The 25,361-nt window shown below is 42.5% G+C and overlaps 1 protein-coding gene across 2 annotated transcripts in view; it reads left to right on the forward strand.

The window, feature by feature from the left end:
* The first annotated feature begins 1,334 nt into the window (after positions 1-1,334).
* Positions 1,335-25,361, forward strand: part of KIFAP3 (kinesin associated protein 3) — a 53,971-nt gene continuing 29,944 nt past the window's right edge. For both annotated transcript variants that reach the window (XM_069967388.1, XM_069967389.1), the window contains exons 1-11: positions 1,335-1,467; positions 2,630-2,761; positions 4,396-4,550; positions 7,305-7,363; positions 8,138-8,279; positions 8,361-8,460; positions 11,463-11,587; positions 14,458-14,556; positions 15,594-15,772; positions 17,765-17,927; positions 21,290-21,390. In XM_069967388.1, the coding sequence (XP_069823489.1) occupies positions 1,436-1,467; positions 2,630-2,761; positions 4,396-4,550; positions 7,305-7,363; positions 8,138-8,279; positions 8,361-8,460; positions 11,463-11,587; positions 14,458-14,556; positions 15,594-15,772; positions 17,765-17,927; positions 21,290-21,390 (1,287 nt within the window). In that variant the 5' untranslated portion in view covers positions 1,335-1,435. The remainder of the gene's footprint in view (positions 1,468-2,629; positions 2,762-4,395; positions 4,551-7,304; positions 7,364-8,137; positions 8,280-8,360; positions 8,461-11,462; positions 11,588-14,457; positions 14,557-15,593; positions 15,773-17,764; positions 17,928-21,289; positions 21,391-25,361) is intronic.

The following is a 25,361-nucleotide window of genomic DNA, read 5'->3' on the forward strand; positions in this document are numbered from 1 at the left end:
GTGGGCACTCTGAGCCCGTGGTGCTCGTGGGTGCATATACTATTTCAAAGAAAATAAATCCCTGGCACTCCTCCAGCACTTAACTTGCAAGGTGATTTATTCACATAACGAGGTGCACACACACAAAGAGTCACCCTATAATGACCCTATATGTGCGTGCACCTCGTTATGTGAATAAATCACCTTGCAAGTTAAGTGCTAGAGGAGTGCCGGGGATTTATTTTCTTTGTCAGCTCAGACAGGCCGCACCGAAGCTGCTGCTGCGCGGGACTGGGAGGAAGAAGGAGCACAGGAGGAGCCCTGCAACATGTGTAGGTAATGTACGGTGCTTGTGAGAACATCGGTCGCCCACCGCGCCAGCTATTCCACGCAGCGATGCGCGGTGGGTGCCCAATTATATATATATATATATATATATATATATATATATATATATATATATAATATAATTTATTTATTTTTTCTAAATAATATAATAAAAAAATTTAAATGATCCTTTTTCAAAACTAAAAAAAAATAAGAAGTTAGTAAGTTTAAAGGTAAAAAAACCCTATAAACTTACTCCAATCTGCTACAGCCGCCACGCCGATCCTTCCAGTACCCAGTCCTCATGGCTACTTCCTAGTCAGTGACTGGCCGAGCACTGGCGGAGCATTGCCTTTGTGGATGGAGTCATCGGCCTCCAGGAAGAAGCAGAAGGTGTTGGCGCGGCAGCTGTGTGGGATCAGGGAAGGTGAGTATAGGTTATAGTTTATTTTATCGCACCTGCAGCCACATATTTTTTTAAATCCTCAGATAATCCCTTTAATTTAATCGGGTATTGCTGTAATTGCACCGACCCGCAGAGAGAAGATAACTTTCTACCGCATGGTTTCACATCACACGTTATGGTAAAATGAAGGACCTTATTACAAAGTACAAGCAACAAGACGAGTCCTGGATGAATACGAGTAGACGGCAGTGGGAATTGCGCATGTGGCCGCTTACACAGAACCGTCAGCGTATAGAAATCCTCAGGCTTAAAGGGGCTCTCCACCTTATCATTAACCTCTAAATATAATTTAAAAAAAATACACTTTTGAGTATCATTTCCATTGCCAGCACAGCAGCATATGTCCTGTATACGTGTATAGGCGTCTGGTATGGGATCACTCAGGAATTGATGTTGCAGGAAGCAGCGCTTCATGCGCAGGTGACGTCACCCCGGAGCTTACTGTACGCAGCTGTCACTCACAGGCGAGCTCCGCCCCCTCTTCCTCCTCAGCCGGCTCCGTACAGTCATGTGACCGTGACGTCACACAGGGCCTTTCTCATTCTAATATCAGGGCAGCTCCATCCCCCTGGAAACAACAACAAACGCTGCTCGGTCCTCCCGGTTATAGGAGCGTCACCCCCGGTGCTGAACGCCAGCGGAGCCGGTAGTGGGGCGGTAGACATGCAGTCCGAGGACGCCAGATACCTCAAGAGGTGATTGCTGGGGAAGGGGGAGGGGGAGGATGGTTGTCAGGGCTGCTCCGCACCTAGTGATGGATGAATTACCAGATAATGGCTATATATAGTGCTCCTCCTCCTCATCACCCCCCAGATGTATGACCCCCATCATCATCACCCCGCAGATGTATGACCCCCATCATCATCACCCCGCAGATGTATGACCCCCATCATCATCATCACCCCCCCAGATGTATAACCCCCATCATCATCATCATCATCCCCCAGATGTATAACCCCCATCATCATCATCATCCCCCAGATGTATAACCCCCATCATCATCATAACCCCCATCATCATCATCATCCTCCAGATGTATAACCCCCATCATCATCACCCCCCCAGATGTATAACCCCAATCATCATCACCCCCCAGATGTATAACCCCCATCCTCCTCCTCCTCCTCATTGTCCCCCAGAGGTATGACCCCCATCATCATCTCCCAGATGTGTAACCCCATTATTATCATCCACCAGATGTATCACCCCCATCATCATCCCCCAGAAGTATAACCCCCATCATCATCATCACCCCCCCATATGTATCACCCCCATCATCATCCCTCCCATGTATGACCCCCATCATCACCCCCCCATATGTATCACCCCCATCATCATCATACTCCATATGTATGATCCTCTCATCCTCCTCCTGGTGTATAATAACTCCCATCATTATCATCTTCATCCTCCAGATATATAACTCCCATCCTCCTCCTCCTCCTGATGAATAACCCCCATCATTACCATCATCCTCCCTATGGGCCGATCTCTAATCTATGCAATCCAAAAATACGTGTGAAGTTAAAAACGGGGTTTCTCATCACCATGGAGATTCAATCGATCCAACAGGAACCTTTACGCTCCGGAAATCCGGAGCACAAATACGCACAATGCCTTCATGACATATATTTCTTTATAGTAGCATACTAAAGCTCACAGCTGATGTACTCAGACACGGACGCCCAGGTACGTCCTCCGCGCATGAGGAAGGAGGAGTTTGTTTGTTGAACAACCCCTTTAAAGCAGCTGATCGGAGGTGGTGCCGGGAGTCAGACACCAATGACCTATTCTGAGGCCAGGCTGTACATTTTATAAGGCTGGACAACCCCTTTAAATTTGTTCTTTTTTTTGTAGGAAGGTGAAAGGAGGTAACATTGATGTCCACCCAACAGAGAAAGCGCTGGTGGTTCACTATGAAGTGGAGGCGACCATCCTGGGGGAGTTGGGAGATCCCATGCTCGGAGAGAGAAAGGAGTGTCAGAAAATGTAAGTGGTGGTTGATGCAGTTCCATCTATCTTATAAAGCGTACCCACCACTACAAGACACAGCTGACCTGTCCATGGGAGATGTCCGAGGTTTTTATTGGCTGGGATATGAGCGTTCAGACCACAGACGATCAGCAAAATAAATGGAGAGAGAAGAGCACTGCCACAGGCTTCTTTCTCCCATCTGTTTCTATGGGACAGCCACATATAGGCGTTGGGCCAGTTCACACTGAGAAATCAGCGCTGAGTCAGCAAGGAAAGTCTTCTGCCCGGAATCACCTCTGGTGTGATTCTGCGCAAATTCATTTCAATGGGATTCCGCCAGCGGAATCCCCCAGAAGAATTGGCATGTCAAAGCGGATCCGCTGCAGAAAGTTTTGCGGGGAAATTCCGCTGTGTGAACTTTAGAGGGGAAATTACCATTTGGGCCGGAATATTCAGTGAGGAATCAGCGCTGATTTGGCCCTTACATTATGAGTCCATCCAGGTCATGTGATTTGATAAACTTTCCTACTTGTGCCGTGACCCATGTTGATGGTCACTATACGGTCAGCAGTTTCCTTCATCACCAGCAAATCACCTGCAGACAGAAGTAGCTGTGATCAAAAGTCTAAGCTTGATTCTTTGGGACAGAGCGCGACTAGGGCCTCTCCGATTGCTGCAGGGACTAGTTTTTTGTGGGACTAGTTGTACTTTGCATTGAATTGATACTTTTAATTTTACTGTAAAATGTAGGGCCAAAAAAATAAATTAATTCATTTTTCAATGCTTTATAAGCAAATATTTGATTCCTTATAGAGCTCAATGCTGTATGACTTCCAGTTGCCATGTTAACCCATGCAGATCTGAAATGGTGGACATTTAGAACATAACCTCGTAAATTGAATGACAACTATTGAGGAGTTAAATGTCTGGTATTAGCGTGATTACTGATGTCGGTCATTATCAGCATGTGTTGTCTGTAAATAGCAGCCGACACCTGCTGTGTTTGGGGTGGCCTTAGCTTCTGAGCCCAATCCATACACCTCTTTCCTTGTCTGCCATGTTAGTTTACGTGGAGCGGGGGTTAAACTTGCAGTAGTGGTAAATTCAGAGGCCGTAGTTTTGTGTTTGGCCACAATTTGATCAGCTTGAAAAAAAAACAAAGAGATTGTTTACCTTTTTTTTTTTTAAATCAACAGTTGCCAGAAAGTGCCAGGGATTTGTAATTTACTTCTATAAAAAAATCTCCAGTACTTACCAGCTGCTGTATGTCATGCAGGAAGTGGTATTTTTTTCAGTCTGGAGAGCAGGAGAGGTTTTCTATGGGGATTTGCTACTGCTCTGGGCAGTTCCTGACATGGACAGAGGTGGCAGCAGAGAGTGTCAGACTGGAAAGAATACACCCCTTCCTGCAGGACATACAGCAGCTGATAGGTACTGGAAGACCCGAGATTTTTAAATAGAAGTAAAATACAAATCAATGGCACTTTCTATTACCAGTTGATTTGAAAGAAGAAAAATTGTGATGAACAACCCCTTTAACTCTGAAACTTGGACACCACTACTAATACTAAGGTTGAAATTCTGTTGAGCATTTGTGGAATCACCGACATTTTAACAAATAATCTCCTTTTCACATTTTTCTCTTAAAGCATTCGTCTGAAAAGTCTTAATGCCAACACCGATATCTCTTCTCTGGCGCGGAAAGTGGTGGAAGAATGTAAGCTCATCCATCCTTCAAAGTTAGCTGAAGTGGAACAGCTCCTTTACTATCTCCAGAACCGCAGGGATGGGCTAACCGGTAAAGGTGAGGACATGGTCATCCTTCAGTTTTATCAGTAACACAATAGTGGATCTGGACTGTTCATGCAAGGTAAATCAAGGCTTCCCTCTCCTCTCAGCAGCAACCCAGTGCTTACTGTAACCCTTTCCTTGCATTATGTACTGTGCTGCCTACTGTTTCTAATCTCCCCCGCTGCCCTTTGTTTAGTCTTCAGCAGCAGAAAAGTGTTTAGTGTAACTATTTCCTCGCTATGTTGCTGGTCGATACCAGTTTGATACTTATTAAAGTTTGAAAAAAAATGCTTAAAAATACAAATATAATGCCCCCCCTCCGCCTGCAGCTATGATGCAAGGAGTTGATGTGCGCAAGGAGTTATGCTGGGAGTTGTTGTTGTGTGTTAGGAGGCTGCTGCGGCAGAACGGCAACTCCAAGCATACCCCCTTGCGCACAGGAGGTATGTTGGGAGTTGTAGTGCAAAAGAAGGTATGCTGGGAGTTGTTCTGCACAAGGAATAATGCTGGGAGTTCTAGTCCACAACGATGTATGCTGGGAGTTGTAGTTCTGCAGCAGTAGCCTTCCAATACAACTCCCATCATACTTTCTTTTGCAGTACAACTCCCAGCATACCTCCTTGTGCACAAGGGGGAATGCTGGGAGCTGTAGTGCACAAGGAGATATACTGGCAGTTGCAGTAGCTCCCCGACAAAACACACACACACAATCCACTGTACCGGCAGGACTGCAGCATCGGTGGCTCCCGGAAGAGGGAGTGAGGAGGGGGTTGCGATCGAGGGCAGCTACGATAGCAGGTCTCGGGGGAGGGGGGCTTAACATAGAGGAGCTCTACGCTGGCGGGTCCCGGGGGCAGAGAGGCTTGGGATGCGGGACTTTCAGCAGTTCCAGGTGGGCAATTGTTAAATGACCTGTCGCCCGCTGGATCTCGGGCTGCAGTCATTAACAGTGGGAGCCGCTCCATATGCAGCAGACTCCTATGGAGCAGCTCTGGAGGGGTTAAATCTACACTGTAAAAAGTGCCAGCTATTTGAATTTGGCTCCGCTGGGAGCTCGGTGCGCCGGAGGAGAAGGTGACGCTAGGGGGGCTGGGGGCGGCACAGAGAACATGGCTGGCGCTCCGGTAGTGTTCTCTGTGCTAACATGTATTAGGATAGACATCAGGAGGAGCTCACTATGGGACTCACTATGGGCCAGGGCTTGAGCAGTCCTGCTGTTCCTGACAGCCATTGGTGGCAGCAGAGGGCTGTGTCATATCCTACTGATGCCACTTAATGTAACTAAATATATATATATATATATATATATATATATATATATATAATGTGTGTGTGTGTGTGTTATTCTCACTGAAACAGCCCTTTAAGGGAAAAGGAGAGGCTAGACCACATCTATTTAATATGACGGGTAAGCTTGGACTATCAAAAGAAGAGAATCCTGACATTCTCTATGTATTGTGTTATTATCCTGTTAGTTGAATCCAGATGGAGAGAATAGAGATGTAAATATCTGGTTTAATGTTTTGTGCGCAATTTACTTAATTTTCTTGATATCCTGCGTGGACGTTCCAGGTCTGTGCGCCCCTCTGTAGCCGGCAGGGTAGGATTTCTTACATAAACCATTCTTGGTTTGGAGGTTATTTTTATGTCTTACAACTTTACGCCAGCTTAATATAAGCCAGTGTTTCATTTCCTGTTCAATATCATTCAGGCCGGAGAGCGATGATGCATCCACTGCTCTTTACACTGATGGGGAGGGGGGAGGGGGGAGCTATAACATGACACATGGTCATCCTGAATACAGCAAATACAGTCTTTACAAATAAAGTATTTCTATTCAAAGCACGTCAGCTTCACATTGTTTTATTGTATCATTTTTTATGTTTTATTATTTTAGTTTTACTTATTTTTCGGAATATGTGTATTTTAAAAAAAATAAAATATATAGATTTTTTTTAAAATATTTTTTTCCCCCTATATTGCCGCTAGGACATACTAGATTTTTCATCACGGCTTCCATTGTGTGCAGATAATGAGTTTTCCTACTTCAAAGGGATTTTCAGCTAGAAATGATTAAGAATGCTTCCTTCCCTCTCTGGAGGTCTTAAAGGGGTACTCCAGCATTTTTCTTTTAAATCAACTGGTGTCAGAAAGTTATATAGATTTGTAATTTTCTTCTATTTAAAATTCTTAAGTCTTCCAATACTTATCAATTTCTGTATGTCCTGCAGGAAGTGGTGTATTCTTTCCAGTATGACACAGTACTCTCTGCTGTCACCTCTGTCCATGTCAGGAACTGTCCAGGGCAGCAGAGGTTTTCTATGGGGATTTGCTGCTGCTCTGGACAGTTCCTGACATGGACAGAGGTGGCAGCAGAGAGAACTGTGTGAGACTGGAAAGAATACACCACTTCCTGCAGGACATAAAGCAGCTGATAAGTACTGGAAGACTTGAGATTTTATGAGCTGCACAGTAGTGGAGACTTCCTGCTCAGCAGTTGGGGGTATGCAGGGGGAGGAGGACAGCCTGGAGTAGATGTCAGCAGTGCATGATGGGAATTGGAGTTTGCGACCCACATGGGCTGCTTTTGAATTATGTCTTCACACTATGGAAAATAGGCGGAGATTCCGAGGGGAACCCCCGCACGTGGACACTGCTCAGAATCCTTCCAGCTTTTTTAATGGGATGCCTTGCACGCCCCTGCTCTCCGCACCTCTCCGATAATGCCACCATGTCATGACTTATGGCCAATGCTTTCTCATTACAGAGAAGAAAGACAAGAAGAATAGTAAACCCAAGGACCCGCCACCATTTGAGGGAATGGAGGTAAGATGGTGGTATAATAATTGCTGGTATAGTACATCATGTAGTACAGTGACATGGATAGAATAATTGTACATAGACAAATGTGAAAGATTGATAAATTCTTAAAGGGGTCTTTAAAGTGATAAAATATGACCTCCATGGTCACATGTTGTAAAGGTAGCTGCTAGAACTGAGCTGTTTTTTTTTTTTCCTCCCAGAGTGAAGGAAAGTTAGTTGGAGAATGTGGAAAGACACTAGATAAGAGGAGAAAGAAGCATTTTTCTCTGATAAGATATATTACAATGTTTCTTATATTCTCTTCTACTGTTGATGTATGCAACTTTTTTTTTAAATAACAGTCACTGTTTAAAGGGGTATTGACAGAATTTAACGTTATCCCCTATCCATAGGTTAGAGGGTAACTAGATGAAAGGTGGGGGTCGAACCGCCCATCACCAGAATAGAATGGAGGAGAAATGTCTCCTGCAATCAAAGTGGACTGTGTATGTGCAGCCAGCATGCCATTGAGCACGATCGGCACACTCCATAGACAGTGAATGGAGCACTGGCCGTGCATGTGTAGTCGGCTCCTTTCATTGCAGGGGACCATTTGTTAATCTGTTCTGGTGACTGGTCCCAGCAGTGGATCCCCCACTCATCGCCTAGTTCTTCCCTGTCCCATGGATACAAGATAACTGTATACTGTGGGAGCTCCCCTTTTACTATTGCATTTATTGTAGGTGCAGTATATGATGCAGTTTTGCCCATTTTCTAACAATTTGTTCCCATTTTCAGATTGATGAAATAGCGAATATCAATGACATGGATGAATACATTGAGTTACTGTATGAAGATATTCCCGATAAGGTTCGCGGTTCTGCCCTTATACTGCAACTTGCAAGAAACCCGGACAATCTGGAAGAGTTATTGCTGAACGGTAAGTCTCCCCCTTATTGAAGACTTGGGGTGTTTTGTCCATTGGGGGCTTTAAATTTTTTTAAAATTTTTTTCTTCTTAGAAACGGCGTTGGGAGCTCTGGCCCGCGTCTTACGGGAGGACTGGAAGCAGAGCGTGGAGCTGGCCACAAATATCATTTACATTTTCTTCTGCTTCTCAAGGTAAATCTCCTCCTCCTCCTCCACCAACACCCGGGGTAATTCTTCTGTATAACCTGCTTTATGGGAGGATTTCCTCTAATTATGATTTGCTATTTTTCTGAATCTCCTGAGAGTAAAATATATGGCTGTGGGTTCCTGAACGTTAACCCCTTCCCCATCGGGGATTGTTGCCATGTTTGTAACCCCTCACCTTCTAAGAGCCATATTTTTTTTTTTTGTCTTTGTGGGACCAATTTACCAAATGTAAAAAACAATAACTAAAATGCTTAAAATTATTTTTCTTTTAAATAAACTGGTGCCAAAGATTTGTAATTTATTTCTATTTAAAAAAATCTTGTCTTCCAGTACTTATCAACAGCTGTATGTCCTGCAGGAAGGGGTGTATTCTTTCCAGTCTGACACAGTCCTCTCTGCTGCCACCTCTGTCCATGTCAGGAACTGTCCAGAGCAGTAGCAATTCCCCATAGAAAACCTCTCCTCTCCAGACTGGACATAATACTACTTCCTGTAGGACATACAGCAGCTGATAAGTACTGGAAGACTTGAGATTTTTTAATCTCAAGTAAATTACAAATCCTCTGGCACCAGTTGATTTAAAAAAAAAAAAAAAAAAAAAAGATTTGCTAAACTACCCCATTAAAGCGAATATGACCTGATGGGCGCTGTCTGATTCTGCTGCTGTTTCAATTCCTGATATCTGCTTTTTCTGTTGTTGCACTGATGTCTCCATTCCTGGGTGATGCGCATCTTCTGTATTCTCTCAGTGCCGCCTTTTGTATGAAGTTTGCCCTGGCTTGGCGCGAAATAATTGCTGTCCGCATCAATGTTGCTACCAGATACAGAAGCCATGTTTAACAAGGGGAGGAGACATCTCCTGCTCACAGACTTCTTATGTGTATGTAGAAAAATAAGCAGATATCTGGAACCAGACGTCGTATTAAAAAGTAAACGGCACCATCAGAATCTGCGTGGCAGCACCCATCAGGTCCTATGAAAGTTTTTCAATGTTGCTTAAAGTGGTACATTTGCTTTAATCTCTTAATGGACGCTAGTATGCCTCTTTCTATGGCGGTCATCACAGGTTTTTATTCTAGCCCACTGCACAAAAAGAAAATGTACGTTTGGTATCGCTGTAATGTTACTTTTCCCAGAGGTGATGACTAGAGATGAGCGAACCTCCAGCATGCTCGAGTCGATCCAAACCCGAACTTTCGGCATTTGATTAGCGGTGGCTGCTGAAGTTGGATAAAGCCCTAAGGCTATGTGGAAATCATGGATACAGTCATTGGCTGTATCCATGTTTTCCAGACAACCTTAGAGCTTTATCCAAGTTCAGCAGCCCCAGCTAATCAAATACCGAACGTTCGGGTTCGGATCGACTCGAACCCGAACCCGGTGCGCTCATCTCTAGTGATGATATTTTTTTCCGTATGGTGAATGGCAATAAATTTAGAATGCAAAAACGAAATAATAAGCAGCATTTTTTCTATTTTCTTCACAAAAAAAGATAGGAAAGAATTACCAATAAAATATATGAGCCCATAATTGGCGTCATTAAAGGACAACTCCGGCCAAAAGTATTTTTTAATATGTTATTACTTATGAAAAGTTAGACTAATTCCTAATGTACATTAATTATGGGAAATGCAGATATAGGGCTATTTCCCTTAGATCAGGGAGACTTCAAATTCTCTCAAATACCGTGACGTCACGAATCAGGTGTAATTCCAATGGAGTGTCCAGCAGGGGGCACACTATATATAGAATTCAATGAGTACCATTGACTTCTATATATAGTGCGCCCCTGCTGGACATTCTATGGAATCAATGGCTGTCTATTTAACACGTCTGTATGGACACATACACTGTACTACTCCCCCATCATCTGCTCTTAGTATGAGCAGATGATGGGGGAGTAGTACCAGGGCCATCCCCATCACCAGTCTGCCCCCCTCCCCCCCCCCCGCTGCCACCACATATGCTCTGTACTACTTCCCCATCATCTACTCATACTATGAGCAGATGATGGGGAAGTAGTTCCAGGGCTATCTCCATCGCTGCCGACCCTGCACTTCACCTGATCCTGGAGCCACATATGCCCTGGTACTACTTCCCCATCATCTGCTTTTTACTATGAGCAGATGATGGGGGAGTAGTGCCAGGTCTATCCTCATCACCGCCGCTCCTGCTGTCACTCGTACGCTGCATACGTCCGCTGGCTGCAGCTCTGGCGTGACAGGTGGGTCCGCTGCTGTAATTAATGCCCTGGTCTCAGGGAGGAAGTAAGCCGGGGCCTACTTCCTCCCTGAGACTGGGGCCTCAATTACAGCAGCCATTGATTCCATAGTATGTCCAGCAGGGGTGCACTATATATAGAAGTCAATGGTACTCATTGAATTCTATTTATATAGTGCCCCCTCTGCTGGACACTCCATTGGAATTACACCTGATTCGTGATGTCACAGTATTTGAGAGAATTTGCAGTCTCCATGATCTACTAAATTAAGGGAAATAGCAGTGTATGTACATTTCCCATAATTAATGTACATTAGGATTCGGAATTTGTCTGACTTTCCATAAGTAATAACATATTAAAAAATACTTTTGGCCGGACTTCTCCTTTAACAAGTCACGTGTCATGCAAAATAAACCCTCAACAGGAAAAAAAAAAGTTACATCACTGGAAGAACAAGGGAAAGGGAAAGGGTTAAATCACTATATTCTAATCCTTATAATTGTGCAGTATGATTTGTAGTTTTTTTCCCAGCACCATTTTGGGCTAAATTGGACTTTCTATTCAGTTTTACCTGATATATGATGTGACCAAAAATCATCAGTTCTGGTGGGTTTTTTTCCCCCCCACTGTTTTTTTGACTATCGATATTACTTACAGTAGGCTGCCCTGCTTGACTATAGACTATAGGCTTACAGATCTGTGTGTCAGAACCAAGTATATCTTTTGCTGAATCCGTTTTGATTTTTGTTTTCCTCTGTTCTTCCAGTTTTTCTCAGTTTCATGGGCTGATAACACATTATAAAATTGGAGCACTTTGTATGAACATCATTGACCACGAATTAAAGCGCCATGAACTATGGCAAGAAGAATTGGCCAAGAAGAAGAAGGCTAATATCCTTTTTAAAAAAGTTTTCCAGTTTGACTAACTATATATATATATAATATAAAATAATAATGATGTTGTGCCGCGCTTAAAAAGTTACCATATTATGCTGAAATGGTTAACTACTTCGCATAATAGCTTTCATGTGTTTATAAGAGTCCACCATATACCCACAGGGGATGCTTGGGGCGGGCCTGGTCCTATGGAAAAGATTCATAGATGATGTGGTTTTTATTTGGGAAGGTGATCGATCCTCACTTAATGAATTTTTAATTAACTTAAATAAAAATGAGTTTTATCTTAATTTTACACCCACATCTAGCACCACAAGCATCAATTTTTTAGATCTGAATATTTATATCCAAGATGGACAAATATGTACGAGAACTTACCATAAGCCTACTGATAGCAATAGTTTTATCTCTTTAGACAGCTGTCACCTCCCTATGTGGCTTTTAAATATTCCACGCAGCCAATTTCTACGATTAAGAAGAAATTGTACATATAAAGAAACATATGAGGAAGAAGCTTGCATACTACAAACTAAATTTGCACAAAAAGGATACCAAATGGATCAACTGGAACAAATCAGGAGAGAAGTGGGAGAGATAGAGAGAGAGAAACTAGTGGAAAATAAAAAAGTGATCAAGATGGATAAACAATATCTACCTAATGATCAATTTGATATACCCCTTATCACTACATACTCAAACCAAGCAAAGAATGTGAAACAGATTATACAGAACCACTGGAACATTTTAAAGCAGGACAAAGTCATAGGCGATTTGATTCCCGACAAGCCAAAAATGATATATCACAAAGCGCAAAATTTAGGGAATAAAATTGCTCCTACAATTCATCAGAATAAAAATAAAAATGGACAAGGAAATGGTATAGTCACATATGGAGAAGGTTTCTTCCCCTGCAAAAAATGCAGGGGGTGTATTAGTATGTCAAACACCAAACGAATGAAGGAAATTAACCATCAGGGGGTTATGCATAAAATAAGAAGTCACATCACATGTAAAACAAAGGGGATCATTTATTTTATCAAGTGTCCTTGTAACAAATTATATATAGGAAGAACAAAAAGAGCACTAAGTAAAAGGATTTCAGAACATATATATAATATCAATAGACAATTTGATGGCCACCCGTTATCCCGACATTTTAAGGAACACCACAATGGCCAAATAGGTATTTCCACATTTGGGGGATTGGAAAAAGTAAACATAGACCAACGTGGTGGCAATTTTATTCATAAGATGTCTAGAAAAGAAAGCGAGTATATATTCCTATTTAATAGTTTGCAGCCGGCAGGACTGAATGCCGACTTTGAATTGTTTGCTTTTTTATAAAAAGAAATTTGGTTGGCATTAAAAGGTTAATCCTGTGCGGAGGACATGTACCTATATAAGGAAATCCAGCAAGTGAGGCAAATCCCTCTTGAGAAAGAAGGTCGGAACCTTTGAAACGCGTTGAGGACACTTTTGCCTCCTATAGCGATCCGTACTGTGACGTCACAGAGGACTCCGTTCAGGATTATTCCAACAAGCGGCTGTACGCGCCACCGGCCGGGGCGCACGCTTTGTAAAGTAGTTTAAAACAACCATAAAGAACTGTAAAGGACGTAGAGAACTCTAACTAATTCAAGGGACTTTGAAGGATTTTAAAGGAGTTTGAAGGAGAAAGAAAAAGAAAATCAAAAACCTATCAGACGCAGTATTGGCCGATACGGAGGACCACAAGTCAGAGCACAACCAGTACACCAATGCGGTGAGTGACTCTAGCTCTTATAAACACATGAAAGCTATTATGCGAAGTAGTTAACCATTTCAGCATAATATGGTAACTTTTTAAGCGCGGCACAACATCATTATTATTTTGTATTGTTTTTATTGAGTGGGAGCAGTAACCACTTGTTGGTAGCCTGCAGCTATACGGACACTGGTATTTTTACGAATAACTGTGTCTATCAGGAGCGCGGTTGTTTTTTACACAATTTTATATATATATATAATATGACATATATTTGACTAACATATATATATAGTCATTGTTATAACCTACAGTATAGGTCATAGTAAATAGGGCAGGAAGCAAGTATCTTCGTTCACTGTGTACAGGCCGCTACACAGTGAATGGTGCCAACTGCATCCAGCCGTATTCTATGTGTAGTGCGGGCACTGAATCGGCAGGGGTGTACGTTGTCATCATTGCCAGCTCCTGCTGATGCCACATACCCTGCACCTAGCATGCCTTCTAGTTTAGTATCATCTAACCAATGCAAACAACAGCAGAGAAAGTGTTAAAGGGGAATTCCAGAGTGCGAGCCACTGCTAACAGCATAGAACGGTGCAGAGGAGAAAGGTAACAGACGTACCTTCATCCTCAGCACCCTGTGCGCAATAGGGAGTTATCAGCATGTTAGATTGGTCTCACCTGCTGATTGTTCCCCTGTAACCGCACTAACCTGGTGCAGGTATGCCGATATACAGGCACAACTCTACAGTGGCCTTGTATAATTGATATAATTGATCCACTGCCAGACTGTGGAAGGAGGGCTGAAACCTTCATAAGTTGTTACCCCACCTGAGAAACATGCAGACAGGAACACAATGGACCCCTTAAGTCTTTGGCGCAGAATCCAGAAGAAAGCAAAAGTGCAGATAGCACGTCATATAAATTCTTTCTTTATTGCTAAGTGTTTCAGTGGCAGTGAAGAAAGGTTTCATATGAAGCACTGTTTTCACCTTCGTTTACTTCTGATTCTGCGCCAAGGACTTATGGAGTTCATTGTGTTCCTGTCTCCATGTTTATCTTGTAATTTTGACATTAGGCGCCACTAGTTTCTGATCATCCTTAACTTCTTGAATACTTGAAGATGATCCTGAAACCCCATCCCTAAAAAAGGAATATGAGAAAACCTATAAAAAATACCAGGGGCTTCTTGTCAAGCAGGAACAACTTCTACGAGGTAAGTACAACTGCAATTCCAAGATTTTTTTTTTTTTAAATAATAATAATTTTTTTATATTAAGCTATACAGCGTTGTACAACGGCTGTGATTATTACGAAAATATGCGTTACCTTGCTGTCTATGGGATCCTGGCCGGAGCGTATACACATGGTATACGCTCTGTCCGGGATCCCTAGCGCCGCCGCAAACAACTGACATGTCAGTTTTCTGTGGCCGCTATTCATTGAATAGTGGCCGCAGAAAACTCTGTCAGTGCAAACTGTGGAGCGAGCGGCTCCTGTCGCTCGCTCCATAGTGTGCAGTTAAGAGTTCTGATGTGGGCGTGCACGGATGCGCCCGCATTAGAACTCTGCGGCTGCAAAGATCATCCGACCGGTACTGCAGTACTGGCCGGGATGATCTTTTCAGAGACTCATACATTGTGTGAACATAGCCCAAAGCTGTATTTTTTTTAGTTTTTTTAAGAGTAGTTTATATGAGTATAAGGGTGCCTTCACACACACTGGATGTATGAGAATACATACTCGCAGTGGGATTGATATCCCGCTGTGAGTACGTATGTTAACCCCGCAGCGGCCGGAGCATACATCACCTACTCCCCGCTCCGGCTTGCTTCAGGGGTTCTGGTGTCTGCTCGTCCCGCTCAGCCAATCAGTGCGTTGCCCTGTCCCAGTCACTGATTGGCTGAGGGGGACGTCCTACCGAGAACCCCCAAAGCAAGTCGGAGTGTGGAGGAGGTGATGTATGCTCTGGCCACCAGGGGGTTAACTTACATACACGCAGTGGGATGTCATTCCCGCTGCAAGTATGTATTCTCATAGGGATGCACTGACACTGGATCCGCATCGGATTTCGCTGTGAATCCGCAGCGTTAAATCCGCTGCGGATCTGGTGTGTGTGAAGGCAGCCTTAGAGTGAGGTTTGTTTTTTTTAGTTTATATGAGTATAATGATGTCAGATTAAGCCAGTTGTGTCAATGGAAATACAGATTTTGGTATAAGAAAATCTAAGCGGTTTATTCTGTGTATTTGTAGTTGCTCTCTATCTGCTGCTGAACCTGGCCGAGGACACTCGCACTGAGCTGAAGATGAGGAACAAGAATATCGTCCACATGTTGGTTAAAGCACTAGACAGAGATAATTTTGAACTTCTTATCCTTGTGGTGTCTTTTCTGAAGAAGCTCAGTATCTTCCTGGAGAACAAGAACGACATGGTAAGCCAAACGCAACAAAAACAAATCTTAGGCTGGGATCAGATGGTGTAGCCGGGATGTGTGCCTGTTCTGTGGTTCCATGACAGTTTTGAGTAAAGAGTATGGTATTTATGTGCTTATTCTCTACTTGCCCCAAAACTGCAGTATATTTTGTGTGGTTGTGATGTGCTGCTACTCTGTGTGTCTATAGCTGATCCTCAGAAGCAGCAGAAGCATGGATGACATTATAGAGCTGTACTGAGCATTGTAAACTCTGAATCACACCCTGGGGTAAAATCTAATGCTCTGAGTAAGGGTCCATTTACACAGAAAGATTATCTGCCAAAGATTTGAAGCCAAAGCCAGAAACAAACTATAAATAGAGATCAGATCGTAAAGGAAAGCCTGAGATTTCTCCTCTTTCAAATCCATTCCTGGCTTTGGCTTCAAATTGTTGGCAGATAATCTGTCTGATTATCTTTCTGTGTTAATGGACCCTTACTCTTGTGTAGTCTCTTTGCGTCTGGCCCTCTCCTTTGACTCCCCCTCCCACCTTCATCCTTTCTCCATAGATATGTATGGGGAGCATGTAACTGACCCATGAGTGAGAAGGCAAGACACAATTTGACTGTTTTTAAGCATGATTGAAAGTTAAGGGGTGGAGGGAAGCAGGAAAGGAGCCTTAAAAAGAGAGAAGCATTTTTCTCTGATAAGATATATTACAATGTTTGTATTCACTTACACTATTGACTATTTAATCATGACTGTATGAGGGACTGCAGGGCTTCTGAAGCCCTGGTCCCGATACAGTTAAGGGCCTTTTACAAGGGGCGATTATCGGCTAAGAGTGTTGCTAGAGAGGCTTCTGCGGCCGATAATCGGTCCGTGTAAAAGTGACTAATCAGCCAAGGATGGGGAAAATGCTGATTGGGCCTTTAGAGCAGTCTTTAATATTTATTGTTTTTGGGCACACATCCTCCTGTAAACAGGGTTATGATGGTAGTCAAAAACAATAAAAGAAAACTGACAAAGATAACAAGCGGCATTTCATACTTACATCCGCGTCTCCTGTGATCTGACAGGTCTCCCATCCTCTGGCTGTATCTTCAGGCCCCGCCTCATCCAGAATGAGGAGGCGGAGCCTGAAGACACAAGGGGCAGCCAGAGGACTGTAGAGCCGGATCAGAAGCAGCGCTAATGTAAGTATACACTGCTGCTTGTGATTTTTAAATTGACTGTTCCCTGGACTGCCCAAATGATGCAAGGATTGTTTTCATGCAGCCCGGGCCCCTCGATTAGTCATACTGTGTAAAGGCACTGCAAATGAGCGATGATCTCACTGATTGGCCCTCGTTTGTACACCTTTCCCCACGGCTGACAAATCATGGTGTGTAAAAGGACCCTTATATATCGCTAACACTACTGCATGTAGTGCTACTAATACTGAGCCTCTCCTAGTGTCTATTCTAATGCATGTTACCCAAGAATAGACGGTCTGTGCCACTAGCTGTGCAACACAGTGTAGCAGAACAAGCTAATGGTAGCATAAACTAGAGACAGATAAGCTGAACAGAATGATGTATCACTTACATTGTTCTGTGCAGCTGATCCAGAGATCTCCTCCTGAATAACATGGACAAAAAGCAGTCTTCTCCATTATGTGCTTGAGCCCAGTAGTCCAGGATATTCATGAGAAGCATAAATCTCCACCCACCAGCTGCTGATTTGCAGTTATCTATCCATGCTGTATATAGGCAGTCAGCTGTCAATCAGCAGCTGGAGGGCGGGGAGGGGTGTGGCAAGAATCCTGTTCTCCTGCATATTAGGAGAACAGCTGAACAGAATGATGTAAGTAATACACCGATCTGTTCAGCATTTATATCGCTAGTTTATGCTGCTCTCATTCCCTTTTAAGTGTTTTTCTATATTTCATTATAATTAAAGGGTGATGGTTATTTCTCATATACTTGTATTCTGGTCTCTTAACATTTAATTTCTTGATACCTATTTTAGGCAGAAATGGATATCATTGAGAAGTTATGTAAAATGGTGCCATGTGATCATGAAGATTTACTCAATATAACTTTGCGGCTTCTTCTGAACCTCTCCTTTGACACCGGCCTGAGAAACAAGATGGTACAAGTCGGACTTCTCCCCAAGCTCACAGTTCTTCTAGGTATGACCTTGCTGACTGTATTATTATGCTTTCTCTTAGGTTGAATGTTTCACTGTCTTGTATAGTTGGTTTATTCACCCTGGCTCAAGATGTCAGGCTATTCCGCCTGGCTGTCATTGAGCAGTAAGGGATTCTGTTCAACAGCGCCGAAAAGAAGCGACGTGTCTGGTTTGGTTGTGGTCTTGAAAAATCAACACATTTTCTGCATCCAAAACAAGGAGTTTATTGCCCATGTGAACGTAACCTTAGAGCTGATCATATAGAGGTCACTTGTTGAACACGGCTCTCAGCAGTAAGATCACTATGGGGGGGGGGCAAAATCAATAGCTTCTCTGTCTTGCTCTCCATCAGATTTGCACTATAACATGTCCAGAGTGATTTTTCTTTTCCTCAGAAGTTCACTCCAGTTTATGAAGTAATGAAGTGTATTGGCTCATGTGCTGGGTGAGGCCTGCTCCCATTACAGCGCTCAGGGCAGGTCCTCCTGTCTGCACATGCGGTCAGTGCCACACTCGCCCCACTTTTTGCTGCTTCTAATACATGACATCACCATAGTTTTGCACTCAGTTCTTTAACCCTTTGAGGACCAGGCCCAAAATGACCCAATGGACCGCGCCAATTTTCATTTTTGTGTTTTCGTTTCCCTCCTCCCCTTCTAAGAGCTCTAGCACTTTCAGTTTTCTATCTACAAGGCCATGTAAGTGCTTGTTTTTTACAGGAGTAGTTGTACTGTGTATTGGCGTCTTTCATTCTACCATAACATGTATGATGGAACCCCAAAAATATCATTTATAAAAATATAAATTGGTGAAATTGGAAAAGAGAATGCAAATATGGTAATATTTGGTGGGTTCCTGTGTCTACGTAATGCACTATATGGTAAAAGCGACAGGATACTATTACTCTGTAGGTCAGTCCGAACACAACCATATGCAGGTTACACAGATTCTCTAATGTTTTTTATATATATATATATATATATATATATATATATATATATATATATATATATATATATATATATTATTTTTATTTATGAAATCCTTTTTTTCCCTGTGAATAATTATTAATAAAATGGGCCTATTGTGACGCTTATAACAGTTTTATTTTTTCACCTACGGGGCTGTATGAAATGTCATTTTTTTTCCGCCATGATCTCTAGTTTTTATCAATACCATATTTGTGTAGATAAGACATTTTGACCACTTTTTATGATTTTTTTTTATATATCATGTAACAAAAAATCAGTAATCCTGGAAATTTCTTTCCCTCTTTTCGTTTACACCGTTCGACATGACGATTGTTATATTTTAATAGATCGGACAATTACGCACGCTGCGGTATATTATATGTTTGTTTATTTATCTTTATATGTTTTATTTATATAATGAGAAAGGGGGGTGATTTAAATCTTTATCGGGGGAGGGGCTTTGGGGTATTTTAAAAAACATTTTTACTTTCTTTTTTTTTTACACATTTTAAGTCCCCATGGGGGACTTTTACATGCAAACAATAGATTGCATTCACTGATCATTGCTATGCTATAGGCATAGCATTGATCAGTCTAATAGGCGCTCTGCTGATTGAGTCTGCCACAAGCATTCTCAATCAGCAGAGAGCTAATCGGACCGCACCGAGGAAGGTAAGAGGTGGTCCAACACAGCGACAGTTACACTGCGGGGGGTTCCAATCGGTAAGTGACAGGAGCTGCTCCTGTCACTTTCATCTAAACGCTGCAATCGCAGCATTTAAGGGGGTTAATGACAGGCTGCAGTGCAACCAGTGCAGCTTGTCATTAACGGTGAGGGCCCAGCTACTGATTGCAGCCGGCCCCCACCTGCTATGAAGCGCGCTCTGCTCCGAAGCGCACTTCATAGCGGGATAAACACCCAGGACGTATCTGTACGCCCAGGGTCATCTGGTGACAGGCAGCCAGGGCTACAGGGATGTCCTATGTCGTCTAGGGGTTAAAGAGGTATTCCACTCAAACATAACTTTTGATATGTTGCTGCCCATGGTCAGACTAACAATTCCTTCCATACTTTTTATTATCTATTCAGTCTCCTTTCCCTAGTTCTGAGCTGCTGCTTTCTGCTGAAAACACAAAAATCTGTGTGTGAGCTTTTCTCTCTATCCCCTCCCCCCTCCCTTCTGAGACAGCTGATGTAAACAAGTCCCTGGCAGGCTTTATCTACAACATTCTAGCTTCTATTTAATGCTGGAAGGGTTAATTACAGTGAGTTGATTAGTAACGTGATCTCAGATTAACCTTCCCAGCATTACAAAGAAGCTATAATGTTGCAGATAAAGCCTGCCAGGGACTTGTTTACATCAGCTGTCTTAGAAGAGAGGAGAGAAAGAGAGAGAACAGCTCAGGCATAGATTTTTGCATTTTCAGCAGAAAACAGCAGCGCAGAACTGGGGGAAGGAGACTGGATTAATTGTTAATCTCACCATCGCCAGCAACATATGAAAAGTTATGTACCATCCCTGATGGGATGAAAAGTTATGTACCATCCCATTGGCGCAGTGCACCCGGAGCTGCAGAAGATGAGTCCTCCAGTATAAAGGAACATGGCAGTGGTGGCATTATTGTTAGTAGCTTTGAGAAACTAAAGGCAAGACACGGTGGCTACTTACCAGGGGTGCCCACCCAAGTGACCCTTGCTGCCAATTTGCATACAGCACATATAAGCTGTTCTCTCCACATCTCTAAATGGGATGACATCCAAGTATGGTCGGAAACGTTGTATTAAGGTGCATTGCGTGTTACTTATGGTTGCTTGAGTTGTCGGTGTATTGAAGCAGTTGTCATGATAGTGTCCTCGTCTCAGCCACATGCAGAATTTGCAGTCTTCAGTATCTGATCAGTGGAGGAGAAAAGTACAAGGGTCAAACAGGGCAAAAAGCCCAAATGAGATGCACATGTCCTGCTGGGAAACCCGACTAGAAGGTTTATCGGCATTGCTCACAGTTATTACAGACAGTAAAATTTATGTTCCCTCGTAATGCTTCACCAATTAGGATGAGGGGATCCGCAGCCGAGCCTGTGCCGACCATATGCTTCCAATAGTGTTTTTATTAATTCGATCTCCAGTCTTTTGAAACTGGTGAAAAAAAAAAATATATCACATCTACATGTGCACTGCTTATTGCTGGTGTCATTGCACCGATAACAGTAAGGATGGGCCTATAGATCCACGGGACGTCTACAGAGGAACAGCACAGCTGCATCACATCAGAATGAGAAGAATTGGGGTGTCAAAAATTATCATTTTCTTATGCTTTTTCTGTGTGTGTGTGTGTATGTATATAATATATATGCATTTGTTCTAATGTATAAACTGCCTTTTATATTTCAGAAAATGAAAACTACAAGCAAATAGTCATGTGTATTCTTTATCATATAAGTATGGATGATCGCTGTAAATCCATGTTTGCGTATACGGACTGCATACCCCAGGTACCTCCTCTTACTTGTATTATACTATGTCTTTGTGGTTAATCCAAGGGCAAATTAATAATTGTAACATATACAAATTAGTGTAAAATGTTGGTCCATGAAAAAAATATTGGATTTAAAGGGAATTTGTCACAATAAACATGCAGCCCAATCTGTGGGCATCATGTTATGGAACAGCAGGAGCCGAGTAGAGTGATGTACATATTTATGGGGGAAGGTAAAGGGGTACTGCGGACCTTTATTATTTTTAGCAATATATGAAATATTTTAAAGAGCCTATTCTTACCATGCTCACTGTGCTCCCCCAGTGTTCTTCTGTGGTGTCCTCAGGTCCTCCTCTGTATGATTCCACCCCAACTTCTGAGACGTAACAGCCCTTTTAGCCAGTCACTGGCCTCCATGCTGTCTTGTCTCAAGCAGATATATATATATATATATATATATATATGATAGATATGAATGTAGGGACTGGAGATCCCTTTTTAAAGTATAAGTAGTAAGGTCTTAATTTTGCCCTCTGCTTAGTCTTGGCTTAGGAGTCCAATGGGCATTCCTACTCAGTGATTAACAGCCTTTCTTGTATAACTGTGTATGCAGAGATGGCTGTCAGTCAGTAGAACCGCCCACTGGACTTCTAAGCCCAAATAGAGGCTGCCACGCACATAGCTATACTGACAACCAGCCTCCACATATTTTCCTGTGGTTTTTGTGCATATATATATATATATATATATATATATATATATATATATATATATATATACTCAGTCCTTACAGTAAGATTCTCTTTGGTGCCTATAGCTTTCACTTTACCAGAGCAACCTAAGAAAAAAAAGCTGAGCTGTAAGACAGTGCCATAAATCAGGTACTGGAAACCATCATAAGAACTAATATATATATAATCTCTTGGAATCCTACCTGGTAGTACTGAAAGGGTTATATGTAGTTTTGCTTATTTAGCCGTTACGTGGCATCATGTATTTATCTTGGCTCGCCGTCTGACACAGAGTCCCTCACCTATGGCGGCTGATGAATGAAACACGACTGGAGATGGAGAAATGATGTCATTTAGGGAAGTCTTGTCTATGATCTCTTTATAAGGAATAAAGAAAAGACCTTTTATTATATATATCGCAACTGATCAAACCAACCAAACACCCAACAACATGCCGCCCCCAAGGGGGTAAATAGCAGCTTTCTCCAGTCTTTCTAAAATAAGACTGAACAAATGAGAGTCCAACTTCCCATCATCTCTGTTTTTTCTGAGCATTTATTACTGATTGCAAAACCGCCTCTTCTTCCTTTCTATGTCCCTGTGATATGAAGATTTCATACACCTGAAACAAGGGTATATTATATTGTTTTATTACTAGACATGTCAATGCTATATACATTATCAGGTTACTATAGGGGCTGGGCACAAAATAAAATCTTTTTTTTTTTTCAACATTCTTGATTTAAATCTCAATTTTCCTAGTGACTCTAAGGGTTATCAGGAATTAAAGTTCAGTATGTATTATAATAAACTTATTGAACTTATTGTAGAACAGTTTATTCTGCTTCCTTGATTTGGAGTGTTTGGTTTATGTATTGCAGATGATTGAACTCCTGTTTTATTTGGGGTATTAGGGTACATGCTGCAAATTTCAGCTATTTATTTATATGGGTAAAATCCATTAAATCTGCAGCCAATCTATCACATTTGTTAGATATAATCCATACCATATAATCCTCACTATCAAATCCACACCATATAATCTGTACCATCAAATTTGCAGCATATAATCCGCACCATCAGATCTGTAGCATATAATCCGCACCATCAGATCTGCAGCATATAATCCGCACCGTCAAATCTGCAGCATATAATCTACACCATCAGATCTGCAGCATATAATCTGCACCATCAGATCTGCAGCATAAAATCTACAGCATATAATCCGCACCATCAGATCTGCAGCATATAATGTACACCATTTAATCTACAGCATATAAAGGATATACTTTTATATCCAGAAAGAAAAACACTCCCAAATTGTGTTGATATGAAATAAAAAATGTAACTCTCCACCCTTGTTGCTCATATGGTAACGCCCTCCTTGTTCCCTGCTGCTTACTGCACAAAATTGGTCTTTATTCACTTAAGAAGAACTCCAGGGCTGGGGCGTCGGAACATAAAAAAAAACAGATCATACCCCGTGAACATAAAAAATAAATAAATCATACCCCGTGACCCCGCAGCACAGCATCACCGTAGCTCCTGGCCCTGTGACGTCATGACCTTGGCTAAGCAATGCCTGCTAAGCCACTAAGTGACAGGGACACCTCTGCCTGGCTGAGCAAGGTCTACCTGCCAGGTCACAGCGATACTGTAAGATGGGAGAAACTGGAGACCGGAGGCTAAGATTCCGCCAGTTTTACTCCGTGCGTAAAACTGGCATAATTCTGCTGCGGAACTCTCTGCGCAGAATCCCACCAGCCTCTGTGTCAATACAGGCAGTCTATGGGAGGGCTCGCGCACCCTTTCTCCGCGCCTTTCTGCTTGTCAATTCTTCAGCGCAGAGAGGGGAGGCGTGCAAGCCTTCCCATAGACTACCTGTATTGACATGGAGGCTGGTGGGATTCTGCGCAGAGAGTTCCGCAGCAGAATTCTGCCAGTTTTACTCCATGTGAACTGGCACTTATCCTAAGCTATTTTTTTTTTTAGTCCCCACAAAGTGACCGCTCGTACAGCTCCGCTCACTATTTCTCACTAGATTGATGTCTTCTACAGCTTGATATCCACCAGAACTGCCACAACTCGGAGGCAAACAACGTTAATATAGTAATAGCTAAAACATTAACACTCCGATGTTTTCTTTCTAGTCCAGAAATATACGCGTGGTGGTTATACACATGCAAATGCCAACCATATGGCGGCCCGCTCGTCCTGTGAACATGGCGTTTTGGTGATGTCATGTGAACATTTCAATATCATTTTCTTCTCAGCGCGGTGAGCGATCGGCTTGGTCGTCCACATGTTGCACCCCGGCCTTCTGTTCTCAGTCAGGCTTTGATCTCGAGGGCTCCCTCTCCCAAATCATCCCTCCCAGCTGAACCCTTGTGCTCTCCGTACTCCATTGTTTGGCAGGGTGCAGAACTTCAAGCTGGTCTGCGGACTAATTCCTAAGGCATGCAGAACCACAGTATAATGACTTAAAGATGTTCAGGATAGGGGAGGGAAGAGGTGTGTGCGCAGAGAGGGAGAGCGATTTAGCGTTTGGCCTCTGGTCACTGGTAAATACGTGAAGTCAGGTGCCAGACAGTCTAGACACGGTGATTTTTAGTGCGCCCCTTATGCTATCTGATACTCAATATGGGACTTGTCTGATTAAGCTCCTTACATCTTCAGAACGCCTGCAGTCCTTTTTAATGCCTTCCTGCTAAATTAGGAAAAGATGACAGCGGGCACCTTTTAAAAGCGGGACAAATTTAATGTTAATATTTCCTATTGGGTGTCAATTATGACTGCTTTTGATGTGTCATGCTTCTCAATTATTGTAAACAGCTTATAACAAGCGACCAAGTTCGTAAAGTCAGTTTTGGATTTAATTAGGTTTTTTTTTTTTTTTACTTTTAAAAAAATAAAAAAAAACATTCGAAAGCAAGTTAAACTTTGTGTTTTTTTTTTATAATTGGCGTGAACCGATATGTACAAGGGCTGTGTCTAGGGTCGGCTATTGGAGTAGCCGTCCTATAAGTCACTGTGAGCAGAAACCATAGTGCACTACTACACGGGGCGATTGTCATGCGAAAAATCGTTATATCGTTCGAATTTAAACGATAATCGTTCTGTGTAATTGCAGGCAACGATCGAAAAATCGTCCGTATGTTGTTGATCATTGATTTAGATCTGAACCTAAAATTATCATTAACCTTTCGTTGTAATTCCACGTTCGTTCGCTCAAGTTCCGCATTTGTTCACTAATCGT

This window comes from Dendropsophus ebraccatus, chromosome 4 (assembly GCF_027789765.1).
Source record: "Dendropsophus ebraccatus isolate aDenEbr1 chromosome 4, aDenEbr1.pat, whole genome shotgun sequence".
NCBI classification, from domain to species: Eukaryota; Metazoa; Chordata; class Amphibia; order Anura; family Hylidae; genus Dendropsophus; species Dendropsophus ebraccatus.